The 12131-nt window shown below is 58.4% G+C and overlaps 1 protein-coding gene across 1 annotated transcript in view; it reads right to left on the bottom strand.

Moving 5' to 3' along the window:
- The window catches only part of LOC138101658 (neuralized-like protein 4), a gene marked incomplete at its 3' end in the record, with an annotated part of 68103 nt that overhangs the window by 50218 nt on the left and 5754 nt on the right, over positions 1–12131 (bottom strand). Inside the window, 5 exon segments of the mRNA XM_068999432.1 lie at positions 2021–2140; positions 2142–2185; positions 6207–6675; positions 6677–6706; positions 11599–11837. Coding sequence (XP_068855533.1) covers positions 2021–2140; positions 2142–2185; positions 6207–6675; positions 6677–6706; positions 11599–11837 — 902 coding nt within the window.

Here is a 12131-nt window from a genome sequence, read left to right as displayed (position 1 = left end):
GCCGTTGGTGAACTCGTCCAGGGGCCGGCGCCTCCCAAAATCCCTCCCCAAAAACCCCCAAAAATGCCCCCAAAAAATCCCCAAAAATTCCTAAAATCCCCCAAAATCTCACCTTGAATATCTCAACTCTCAAGGGTCGCTTGGTGAGCACAACAGCCCCAAAACCCCTCGAAATCCCCTCAAAATGGTCCAAAAAAATCGCAAAAAATCGCAAAAAAATTAAAAAAAATTCCCAAAAAAAAAAATCCCCAAAAATCCACAAAAAATCCCAAAAAATCACAAAAAAAAATCCCAAAAAATTCCCAAAAATCTCAGCTCAAACATCTCATCACTCAAGGGTCGCTTTGTGAGGACATCACCACCAAAACCCCTTGAAATTCCCCCAAAAAATCCCCAAAAAATCGCAAAAAATCGCAAAAAAATTCCAAAAAAACTCCCAAAAAAATCCCAAAAAATTCCCAAAAAATCCCCAAAAATCCCCGAGGCCCACCTCGAACATCTCGCCGTCCCTCAGGGCTCTGTTGCTCAGCACGACGCCGTTGTTGAACTCGTCCAGGGGGCCGGCGCCTCTCAAAATCCCTCCCCAAAAACCCCCAAAAATGCCCCAAAAAAATCCCCAAAAATTCCCAAAATCCCCCAAAATCTCACCTTGAATATCTCATCTCTCAAGGGTCACTTGGTGAGGACAACACCCCCCAAAACCCCACCCAAAACCCCTCGAAATCCCCTCAAAATGGTCCAAGAAAATCACCAAAAAAAAAAAAAAATCAAAAAAAAAAATCAAAAAAATCCCCAAAAAATCTAAAAAAAATCCCAAAAAATCTCAAAAAAATCCCAAAAAATTCCCCAAAATCTCAGCTCAAACATCTCATCACTCAAGGGTCGCTTTGTGAGGACAACACCCCCAAAACCCCTTGAAATTCCCCCAAAAAATCCAAAAAAAATCGCAAAAAATCGCAAAAAAATCGCAAAAAAATCCCAAAAAAATCCCAAAAAATTCCCAAAAAAATCCCAAAAAATTCCCAAAAAATTCCCAAAAAATTCCCAAAAATCCCCGAGGCCCACCTCGAACATCTCGCCGTCCCTCAGGGCTCTGTTGCTCAGCACGACGCCGTTGGTGAACTCGTCCAGGGACCAGCACCTCCCAAAATCCCTCCCCAAAAACCCCCAAAAATGCCCCAAAAAAATCCCCAAAAATTCCCAAAAAATTCCCAAAATCCCCCAAAATCTCACCTTGAACGTCTCAACTCTCAAGGGTCGCTTGGTGAGCACAACACCCCCAAAACCCCACCCAAAACCCCTCGAAATCCCCTCAAAATGGTCCAAAAAAAATCACCAAAAAAAAAAAAAAAAAAAAAACGAAAAAAAAATCAAAAAAATCCCCAAAAAATCTAAAAAAAATCCCAAAAAAATCTCAAAAAAATCCCAAAAAATCCAAAAAAATTCCCCAAAATCTCAGCTCAAACATCTCATCACTCAAGGGTCGCTTTGTGAGGACAACACCCCCAAAACCCCTTGAAATTCCCCCAAAAAATCCAAAAAAATCGCAAAAAATCGCAAAAAAATCCCCAAAAATTCCCAAAAAAATTCCCAAAAAATTCCAAAAAAAATCCCAAAAAATTCCCAAAAAATTCCCAAAAATCCCCGAGGCCCACCTCGAACATCTCGCCGTCCCTCAGGGCTCTGTTGGTCAGCACGACGCCGTTGGTGAACTCGTCCAGGGGCCGGCGCCTCTCAAAATCCCTCCCCAAAAACCCCCAAAAATGCCCCAAAAAAATCCCCAAAAATTCCTAAAATCCCCCAAAATCTCACCTTGAATATCTCAACTCTCAAGGGTCGCTTGGTGAGGACAACAGCCCCAAAACCCCACCCAAAACCCCTCGAAATCCCCTCAAAATGGTCCAAAAAAATCGCAAAAAATCGCAAAAAAATCGCAAAAAAAATCCCAAAAAATCCCAAAAAATTCCCAAAAAAATCCCAAAAAATTCCCAAAAAATCCCCAAAAATCCCCGAGGCCCACCTCGAACATCTCGCCGTCCCTCAGGGGTCTGTTGGTCAGCACGACGCCGTTGTTGAACTCGTCCAGGGGCCGGCGCCTCTCGGCCGTTTTGTGGCCGTTGCTGAGTTTGATGAGGGCCCCCGCACTTCTCGTGGAACAGCAGCGCCTCGTTGGTCAGGGCTGCACCTGGGACGGGGGGAAAATGGGGTAAAATCCACGGGAATTGGGAAAAGTGAGGGGAAACGGGGGGAAAAGGGAAAAAAAAACGGGGGGGGAAGGTGGAAAAATGGGGGAAATCGAGGGGAAAATGGGGGGAATTTGAGGGGAAAATGGGGGGAATTTGAGGGGAAAATGAGAGAAATCTGAGGGGAAATGGGGGGAAACTTGAGGGGAAAATGGCAGAAATCGAGGGGAAAATGGGGAAATCGAGGGGAAAATGGGGGAAATTGAGGGGAAATGGGGAAATTTGAGGGGAAAATGGGGGGAAATTGAGAGAAAATGGGGGGATGGGGGGAAAAAGGGGGAAATTTGAGGGGAAAATGGGGGAAACTTGAGGGGAAAATGAGAGAAATCTGAGGGGAAATGGGGGGAAACTTGAGGGGAAAATGGGAGAAATTTGAGGGGAAAATGGGGGGAATTTGAGAGAAAATGGGGAAATTGAGAGAAAATGGGGGGAAATTTGAGGGGAAAATGGGAGAAATCTGAGGGGAAATGGGGGAAAACTTGAGGGGAAAATGGGGGGAATTTGAGGGGAAAATGGGGGGAATTTGAGGGGAAAATGGGGGAAATTGAGAGAAAATGGGGGAAATTTGAGGGGAAAATGGGGGGAATCTGAGGGGAAAAGGGGGGAATTTGAAGGGAAAATGGGGGAAATTCGAGGGGAAAATGGTGGAAATCAAGGGGAAATGGGGGAAATCGAGTGAAAATGGGGGAAAACTGAGGGGAAAATGGGAGAAATTTGAGGGGAAAATGGGGAAAATTTGAGGGGAAAATGGGGGGAATTTGAGGGGAAAATGGGGGAAATTTGAGGGGAAAATGGGGGAAATCGAGGGGAAAATGGGGGGAATTGAGGGGAAAATGGGAGAAATTTGAGGGGAAAATGGGGGGAATTTGAGGGGAAAATGGGGGAAATTTGAGGGGAAAATAAGAGAAATCTGAGGGGAAATGGGGGAAAACTTGAGGGGAAAATGGGGAAATCGAGGGGAAAATGGGGGAAATTTGAGGGGAAATGGGGGAAATCGAGAGGAAAATGGGGGGAATTTGGGGGGAAATTTGAGGGAAAAATAGTAGAATCTGAGGGGAAAATGGGAGAAATTTGAGGGGAAAATGGGGGAAATTTGAGGGGAAAATGGGGGAAATCGAGTGGAAAATGGGGGGAATTTGAGGGGAAAATGGTGGAAAATCGAGAGGAAATGGGAGACAATTGGAGGGAAAATGGGGAGTAGGGGGGAAAATGGGGGGATAGAGGGGAAAAGGAGGGATTATGGGGGAAAGTCAGGGAAAAGCAGGGAACAGTGGAGAAACGCACCCAAAAATTGAGGAAGAAACAGCCAAAAATGAGGGAAACGTGCCCAAAAGTCAGGGAAAAAACGCGCCAAAAATCAGGGGAAAATGTCCCCCCTCCTTTGATCCCATTTTTTTAGTATTTTTACCCCAATTTTTTTCCCGTTTTTACCTCATTTATTCCCCCCCAGGCCACGCCCCTTTGGCCTCGGCCACACCCACTGCGCTTCATTAGCATAAAGGGGCGTGGCTTAAAGGTGCAGGCCACGCCCCCCTGACACTTACTGCCCCCTGGCGGCTCCAGGCTGTCGGGGAATTTGTCCGGGCGGGGCTGGGGCGGGGCCCGGGGGGGCGGGGCCGCTGGGGGGGGGGGGGGCAGCGCTGGGGTGGGGGGGGGGGGGACACCAGTGACCACCAGTGACCACCAGTGACCACCAGTGGCCACCAGTGGCCTCAAATCCCCCCCCAGGCCCTTCCTCGTCATCCCTAAATGCCTCAAAACGCCTCCCGAATTCATCCAAAATTTCCCCCAAATCCTTCCCCCCCAAATTCCCCCCGGACCCCCCCTCAAATCCCTTCAAACACCTCCAAGGCTCCTCAATCTCCCCCCAAATCCCTCCCCACCACCCCAAACTCCCCCAAATCCCCTCAATTCCTCACAAGCCCCCCCAAATCCCTCCCCACCACCCCAAACTCCCCCAAATCCCCTCAATTCCTCACAAACCCCCCCAAATCCCTTCCCACCACCCCAAACCCCCCTCAATCCCCCCCAAATCCCCCCCAAATCCCGTCCCATCACCCCAAACCCCCCCAAACCCCCTCAATCCCCCCCAAATCCCCTCAATCCCCCCCCAAACTCCCTCAAACCCCTCCAAACTCCCTCAATACCCCCCAAATCTCCCTCAAATCCCCCCCAAACTCCCTCAATCTCCCCCAAACCCCCCCTCAATCCCTCCCAAATCCCCCACCAAACGCCCTCAATCCCCCCAAATCTCCCCCAAACCCCCTCAATCCCCCCCAAATCCCCCCAAACCCCCTCAATCCCCCCCAAATCCCCCCCAAACCCCCTCAATCCCCCCAAACCCCCTCCAAACTCCCTCAATCCCCCCCGAACTCCCTCAATCCCCCCCAAATCCCCCTCAAATCCCCCCCAAACTCCCTCAATCTCCCCCAAATCCCCCCCCAAACCCCCTCCAAACCCCCCTCAATCCCCCCAAACCCCCTCCAAACTCCCTCAAACCCCCCCAAACTCCCTCAATCCCCCCCAAATCCCCCCCAAACTCCCCTCAATCTCTCCCAAATCCCCCCCAAACTCCCTCAAACCCCCCTCAATCCCCCCAAACTCCCTCAAACCCCCCTCAATCCCCCCCAAACCCCCTCAATCTCTCCCAAATCCCCCCCAAACCCCCCTCAATCCCCCCCAAACGCCCTCAATCCCCCCCAAATCCCCCCCAAACTCCCTCAAACCCCTCCAAACTCCCTCAATCCCCCCCAAATCCCCCTCAAATCCCCCCCAAACTCCCTCAATCTCCCCCAAACCCCCTCAATCCCCCCCAAATCCCCCCAAACCCCCTCAATCCCCCCCAAATCCCCCCCAAACCCCCTCAATCCCCCCAAACCCCCTCCAAACTCCCTCAATCCCCCCCGAACTCCCTCAATCCCCCCCAAATCCCCCTCAAATCCCCCCCAAACTCCCTCAATCTCCCCCAAATCCCCCCCCAAACCCCCTCCAAACCCCCCTCAATCCCCCCAAACCCCCTCCAAACTCCCTCAAACCCCCCCAAACTCCCTCAATCCCTCCCAAACCCCCCCCAAACCCCCCCAAACTCCCTCAATCCCCCCCAAATCCCCCCCAAACTCCCCTCAATCTCTCCCAAATCCCCCCCAAACTCCCTCAAACCCCCCTCAATCCCCCCCAAACCCCCTCAATCTCTCCCAAATCCCCCCCAAACCCCCCCTCAATCCCCCCCAAACGCCCTCAATCCCCCCCAAATCCCCCCCAAACTCCCTCAAACCCCTCCAAACTCCCTCAATCCCCCCCAAATCCCCCTCAAATCCCCCCCAAACTCCCTCAATCTCCCCCAAACCCCCTCAATCCCCCCCAAATCCCCCCAAACCCCCTTCAATCTCCCCCAAATCCCCCCAAACCCCCCTCAATCCCCCCCAAACTCCCTCAATCCCCCCCAAACTCCCTCAATCCCCCCCAAATCCCCCCCAAACCCCCTCAATCTCTCCCAAATCCTCCACCACCACCCCAAATTCCCCCCAAATCCCCCTCAAACCCCTCCAAACTCCCCTCAATCCCCCCCAAATCCCCCCCAAACTCCCTCAATCCCCCCCAAACCCCCCTCAATCCGCCCCAAACTCCCTCAAACCCCTCCAAACTCCCTCAATCTCCCCCAAACCCCCCCTCAATCCCTCCCAAATCCCCCACCAAACGCCCTCAATCCCCCCCAAATCCCCCCCAAACCCCCTCAATCCCCCCCAAATCCCCCCAAACCCCCTCCAATCTCCCCCAAATCCCCGCAAACCCCCCTCAATCCCCCCCAAACTCCCTCAATCCCCCCCAAATCCCCCCCAAACCCCCCCAAATCCCCCCCAAATCCCCCCCAACCCCCCCTCAAACCCCTCCAAACTCCCTCAATCCCCCCCAAACCCCCCTCAATCCCTTCCAAACCCCCCCAAACCCCCCCCCCCCTCCTACCGGGCAGCACCCCCGGCGCTCCGCTGCCACCGCCGCTCTCCCCCATCCGGGCAGCGGCGGCGCCGGGGGCGGTGGCACCGCCGAGGAGGAGCCCGGTGGCATCGCCGCCGCCGAAGGGCCCGGTGCCATGGGCTCGGGGGTCGCCCTCGGGGTCGCCCTCGGGGCTGAGCACGGTGACCTGCGTGCATTTCCCGTAGAGATCCACCACGGCCCACACCCGCGGCGGCAGCCCGGCCGCGGCCACTCCCCAATCGCGGCCGTTGACCCAGAGGCGCAGCTCGCCCCCGGCCGTGGCTTGCACGCCCACGCTGTCGCCCTCGGCCAGCGCGTCCAGGTCCGGGCCGAAGTCCTCGCGGAGGGAGCGGCCGTCGCGGAGGACGGAGCAGCCCGAGACCACCCAGGAGCCGCCGCGGAGCCCCGTGGCGCTGCTGGGGAAATCGAGCTCGGCCGGGTCCAGCGCCGTCACCCCCGACCTCGATGGAGCCGCTCCACGAGTTCACCTGGGAAGGAGGGGGGGGAGAAATGGGGTGAAAAGGGGGGAAATTGGGGGAAAATGGGGAGAAAATGGGGGTTTGGGGGGTCCTGGAAGGGGGAAAGGGTCAGTGGGTGCAGGACTGGGATGCCACCCTGATGGAGCCGCTCCACGAGTTCACCTGGGAATGAGGGGGGAGAAATGTGGTGAAAAAAGGGGTAAAATGGGGGTTTGGGGGTCCTGGAAGGGGTAAAATGGGGGTTTGGGGGGTCCTGGAAGGGGTAAAATGGGGCTTTGGGGGGTCCTGGAAGGGGTAAAATGGGGGTTTGGGGGGTCCTGGAAGGGGGAAAGGGTCAGTGGGTGCAGGACTGATGGAGCTGCTCCAGGAGTTCACCTGGGAATGGGGAAAATGGGGTGAAAAGGGGGGAAAATGGGGTTTGGGGGGTCCTGGAAGGGGTAAAATGGGGGTTTGGGAGGTCCTGGAAGGGGAAAAATGGGGGTTTGGGAGGTCCTGGAAGGGGTAAAATGGGGGATCAGGAGGTCCTGGAAGGGTTAAAATGGGGGTTTGGGAGGTCCTGGAAGGGGTAAAATGGGGGATCAGGAGGTCCTGGAAGGGGGAAAATGGGGGTTCAGGAGGTCCTGGAAGGGTTAAAATGGGGGTTTGGGGGGTCCTGGAAGGGGGAAAATGGGGGTTTGGGAGGTCCTGGAAGGGGAAAGGGTCAGGACTGGGACGCCACCCTGATGGAGCCGCTCCACGAGTTCACCTGGGAATGAGGGGGGAATGTGGTTCCCAGTCGCTCCCAGTACCTCCCAGTCGCTCCCAGTACCTCCCAGTTGCCCCTCCCCAACGTGTCGCAGTCATTCCCAGTGCATCCCAGTCCTCCCAGTTCCCCTCCCCAAGGTGTCCCAGTCCTCCCAGTCCTCCCTGTCCCCCTCCCCAACGTGTCCCAGTCGCTCCCAGTGCATCCCAGTCCTCCCTCCCCAAGGTGTCCCAGTCACTCCCAGTCCTCCCAGTTCCCTCTCCCCAACCTGTCCCAGTCACTCCCAGTGCATCCCAGTCCTCCCAGTTCTCCATCCCCAACGTGTCCCAGTCCCTCCCAGTGCATCCTAGTCCCCCTCCCCATCCATCCCAGTCACTCCCAGTGCATCCCAGTCCTCCCAGTCCCCCTCCCCAACGTGTCCCAGTCCCTCCCAGTGCATCCTAGTCCCCCTCCCCATCCATCCCAGTCACTCCCAGTGCATCCCAGTCCTCCCAGTTCCCCCTCCCCAACCTGTCCCTGTTCCTTCCCAGTCCTCCCAGTCACTCCCACCACCCCACTACTCTCCTCCCAGTGCATCCCAGTCCTCCCTCCCCAACCTATCCCAGTCACTCCCAGTCCTCCCAATTCCCCTCAGTCTGCCTTCTCCAGTCGCTCCCAGTGCATCCCAGTGCATCCCAGTCCTCCCTCCCCAAGGTGTCCCAGTCACTCCCAGTCCTCCCAGTCCCCTGTCCCCAATGTGTCCCTGTTCCTTCCCAGTTCTTCCCAGTTCCCTCTCCCCGTGTCCCAGTCGCTCCCAGTCCTCCCAGTCATTCCCACCACCCCGCTCCTCCTCTCCCAGTCCTCCCAGTTCCCCCATCCCCAACATGTCCCTGTTGCTTCCCAGTCCTCCCAGTCATTCCCACCATCCCACTCCTCCTCTCCCAGTGCATCCCAGTCCTCCCAGTTCCCTCTCCCCAACGTGCCCCAGTCGCTCCCAGTCCTCCCAGTCATTCCCACCACCCCACCACTCCCCCCCCAGTCCTCCCAGTTCCCCGTCCCCAACATGTCCCAGTCGCTCCCAGTGCATCCCAGTCCTTTCTCCACAGGGTGTGCCAGTCATTCCCAGTCCTCCCAGTTCCCCATCCCCAACGTGTCCCCGTCACTCCCAGTGCATCCCAGTCCTTCCAGTCCCCCCTCCCCAACCTCTCCCAGTCACTCCCAGTGCATCCCAGTCCTCCCAGTCCTCCATCCCCAACCAGTCCCAGTCCTCCCAGTCGCTCCCAGTCCTCCCAGTTCCCCCTCCCCAACGTGTCCCAGTCACTCCCAGTGCATCCCAGTCGTCCCTCCCCAACCTGTCCCAGTCACTCCCAGTCCTCCCAGTTCCCCTCAGTCTCCCTTCTCCAGTCCTCCCAGTGCATCCCAGTCCTTCCAGTCCCCCCTCCCCAACCTCTCCCAGTCACTCCCACTGCATCCCAGTCCTCCCAGTCCTCCATCCCCAACCAGTCCCAGTCCTCCCAGTCGCTCCCAGTCCTCCCAGTTCCCCCTCCCCAACGTGTCCTAGTCCCTCCCAGTGCATCCCAGTCCCCCTCCCCATCCATCCCAGTCACTCCCAGTGCATCCCAGTCCTCCCAGTCCCCCCTCCCCAACCTGTCCCAGTCACTCCCAGTCCATCCCAGTCCTCCCAGTCCTCCATCCCCAACCTGTCCCTATTCCTTCCCAGTCGCTCCCAGTCCTCCCAGTTCCCCCTCCCCAACCTGTCCCAGTCGCTCCCAGTGCATCCCAGTCTTCCCTCCACAGGGTGTGCCAGTCACTCCCAGTCCTCCCAGCTCCCTCTCCCCAACGTGTCCCAGTCACTCCCAGTGCATCCCAGTCCCTCCCAGTCCTCCATCCCCAACCAGTCCCAGTCCTCCCAGTCGCTCCCAGTCCTCCCAGTTCCCCTCAGTCTCCCTTCTCCAGTCCTCCCAGTGCATCCCAGTCCTTCCAGTCCCCCCTCCCCAACCTCTCCCAGTCACTCCCAGTGCATCCCAGTCCTCCCAGTCCTCCATCCCCAACCAGTCCCAGTCCTCCCAGTCGCTCCCAGTCCTCCCAGTTCCCCCTCCCCAACGTGTCCCAGTCACTCCCAGTGCATCCCAGTCCCCCTCCCCATCCATCCCAGTCACTCCCAGTGCATCCCAGTCCTCCCAGTCCTCCATCCCCAACCAGTCCCAGTCCTCCCAGTCGCTCCCAGTCCTCCCAGTTCCCCCTCCCCAACGTGTCCCAGTCACTCCCAGTGCATCCCAGTCGTCCCTCCCCAACCTGTCCCAGTCACTCCCAGTCCTCCCAGTTCCCCTCAGTCTCCCTTCTCCAGTCCTCCCAGTGCATCCCAGTCCTTCCAGTCCCCCCTCCCCAACCTCTCCCAGTCACTCCCACTGCATCCCAGTCCTCCCAGTCCTCCATCCCCAACCAGTCCCAGTCCTCCCAGTCGCTCCCAGTCCTCCCAGTTCCCCCTCCCCAACGTGTCCTAGTCCCTCCCAGTGCATCCCAGTCCCCCTCCCTATCCATCCCAGTCACTCCCAGTGCATCCCAGTCCTCCCAGTCCCCCCTCCCCAACCTGTCCCAGTCACTCCCAGTCCATCCCAGTCCTCCCAGTCCTCCATCCCCAACATGTCCCTATTCCTTCCAGTCGCTCCCAGTCCTCCCAGTTCCCCCTCCCCAACCTGTCCCAGTCGCTCCCAGTGCATCCCAGTCCTCCCTCCACAGGGTGTGCCAGTCACTCCCAGTCCTCCCAGCTCCCCCTCCCCAACGTGTCCCAGTCACTCCCAGTGCACCCCAGTCCTCCCTCCCCAACGTGTCCCAGTCCCTCCCAGTCGCTCCCAGTCCTTCCAGTCCCCCCTCCCCAACGTGTCCCATTCCTCCCAGTCACTCCCAGTTCCCCCTCCCCAACGTGTCCCAGTCACTCCCAGTGCATCCCAGTCCCCCCAGTCCTTCCAGTCCCCCGTCCCCAACACCCCCAGTCACTCCCAGTCCTTCCAGTTCCCCATCCCCAACCTGTCCCAGTCACGCCCAGTGCATCCCAGTCCATCCCAGTCCCCCCTCCCCAACCTGTCCCAGTCACTCCCAGTCCTCCCAGTTCCCCTCAGTCTCCCTTCTCCAGTCCTCCCAGTGCATCCCAGTCCATCCCAGTCCTCCCTCCCCAACCTCTCCCAGTCACTCCCAGTGCATCCCAGTCCTCCCAGTCCTCCATCCCCAACCAGTCCCAGTCCTCCCAGTCGCTCCCAGTCCTCCCAGTTCCCCCTCCCCAACGTGTCCTAGTCCCTCCCAGTGCATCCCAGTCCCCCTCCCCATCCATCCCAGTCACTCCCAGTGCATCCCAGTCCTCCCAGTTCCCCCTCCCCAACCTGTCCCAGTCACTCCCAGTGCATCCCAGTCCTCCCAGTTCCCCCTCCCCAACCTGTCCCAGTCGCTCCCAGTGCATCCCAGTCCTCCCAGTCCCCCCTCCCCAACCTGTCCCAGTCACTCCCAGTGCATCCCAGTCCTTCCTCCACAGGGTGTGCCAGTCACTCCCAGTCCTCCCAGTTCCCTCTCCCCAACGTGTCCCAGTCACTCCCAGTGCATCCCAGTCCCTCCCAGTCCTCCATCCCCAACCAGTCCCAGTCCTCCCAGTCGCTCCCAGTCCTCCCAGTTCCCCCTCCCCAACCTGTCCCAGTCACTCCCAGTGCATCCCAGTCCCCCTCCCCATCCATCCCAGTCACTCCCAATGCATCCCAGTCCTCCCAGTCCTCCATCCCCAACCAGTCCCAGTCCTCCCAGTCGCTCCCAGTCCTCCCAGTTCCCACTCCCCAACGTGTCCTAGTCACTCCCAGTGCATCCCAGTCGTCCCTCCCCATCCATCCCAGTCACTCCCAGTGCATCCCAGTCCTCCCAGTTCCCCCTCCCCAACCTCTCCCAGTCACTCCCAGTGCATCCCAGTCCTCCCAGTCCTCCATCCCCAACATGTCCCTATTCCTTCCCAGTCCCTCCCAGCCCTCCCAGTCCCCTCCACCACCCCACCACTCCCCTCCGCATCCCTCCCCGTCCCTCCCAGTCCCTCCCAGTCACTCCCAGTCCCTCCCAGTCCCCTCCACCACCCCACCACTCCCCTCCCCATCCCTCCCAGTCCCTCCCCATCCCTCCCAGTCCCCCCCCCCCCCCCATATCTCACCTTCCTATCGATGCGCACGGTGAAGACGCGCCCGGGCCGCAGCGGCTCCCGGCTCAGCACCAGCCCGTGGTTGAACTCCTGGCCCGGTTGGGCTCTGGCGGCGCTGCGGCCGCCCTGAGACAACGCCACGAGGCGCCCGGTGCGGGGGTGCAGCTCCGGGGGTCCCCCCGGGGGTCCCCCCGAGGCTCCTCCCGAGCCTCCCCCCGAGCCCCCGCCGGGCCCCGGCGCCGCCATCGCCCCTCGCCCGCCCCGGCCGCGCTGCGCGGCTCTTTCGCGACTCTTTCGCGACTCTTTCGCGACTCTTTCGCGGCCTGCCGCGCTTGACGGCGGTGTGGCGAGAAACCTCTCGCTGCCGCCTCCCCGCCGCGTCCCCGGGAATCCTCGGTGCTGGCGAATCCTCCCCTTGTGCCCCTCCCTCAGCGTTTTTCCCCTCCCCCACCCCGTCGGGTTTTTTTTTTTTTCTCTCCGGTTTTGGGCTCGCAGCGTTTTGGTGGCCTTTTACGGCAGCGTCTCCGCACCGCCTTCCTCGCTTT

Source organism: Aphelocoma coerulescens, unplaced genomic scaffold (genome assembly GCF_041296385.1).
Source record: "Aphelocoma coerulescens isolate FSJ_1873_10779 unplaced genomic scaffold, UR_Acoe_1.0 HiC_scaffold_386, whole genome shotgun sequence".
In the NCBI taxonomy this organism is placed as follows: Eukaryota; Metazoa; Chordata; class Aves; order Passeriformes; family Corvidae; genus Aphelocoma; species Aphelocoma coerulescens.
The sequence above is the reverse complement of the archived record's forward strand: the minus strand, read 5'-3'. Positions and strand labels throughout refer to the sequence as shown.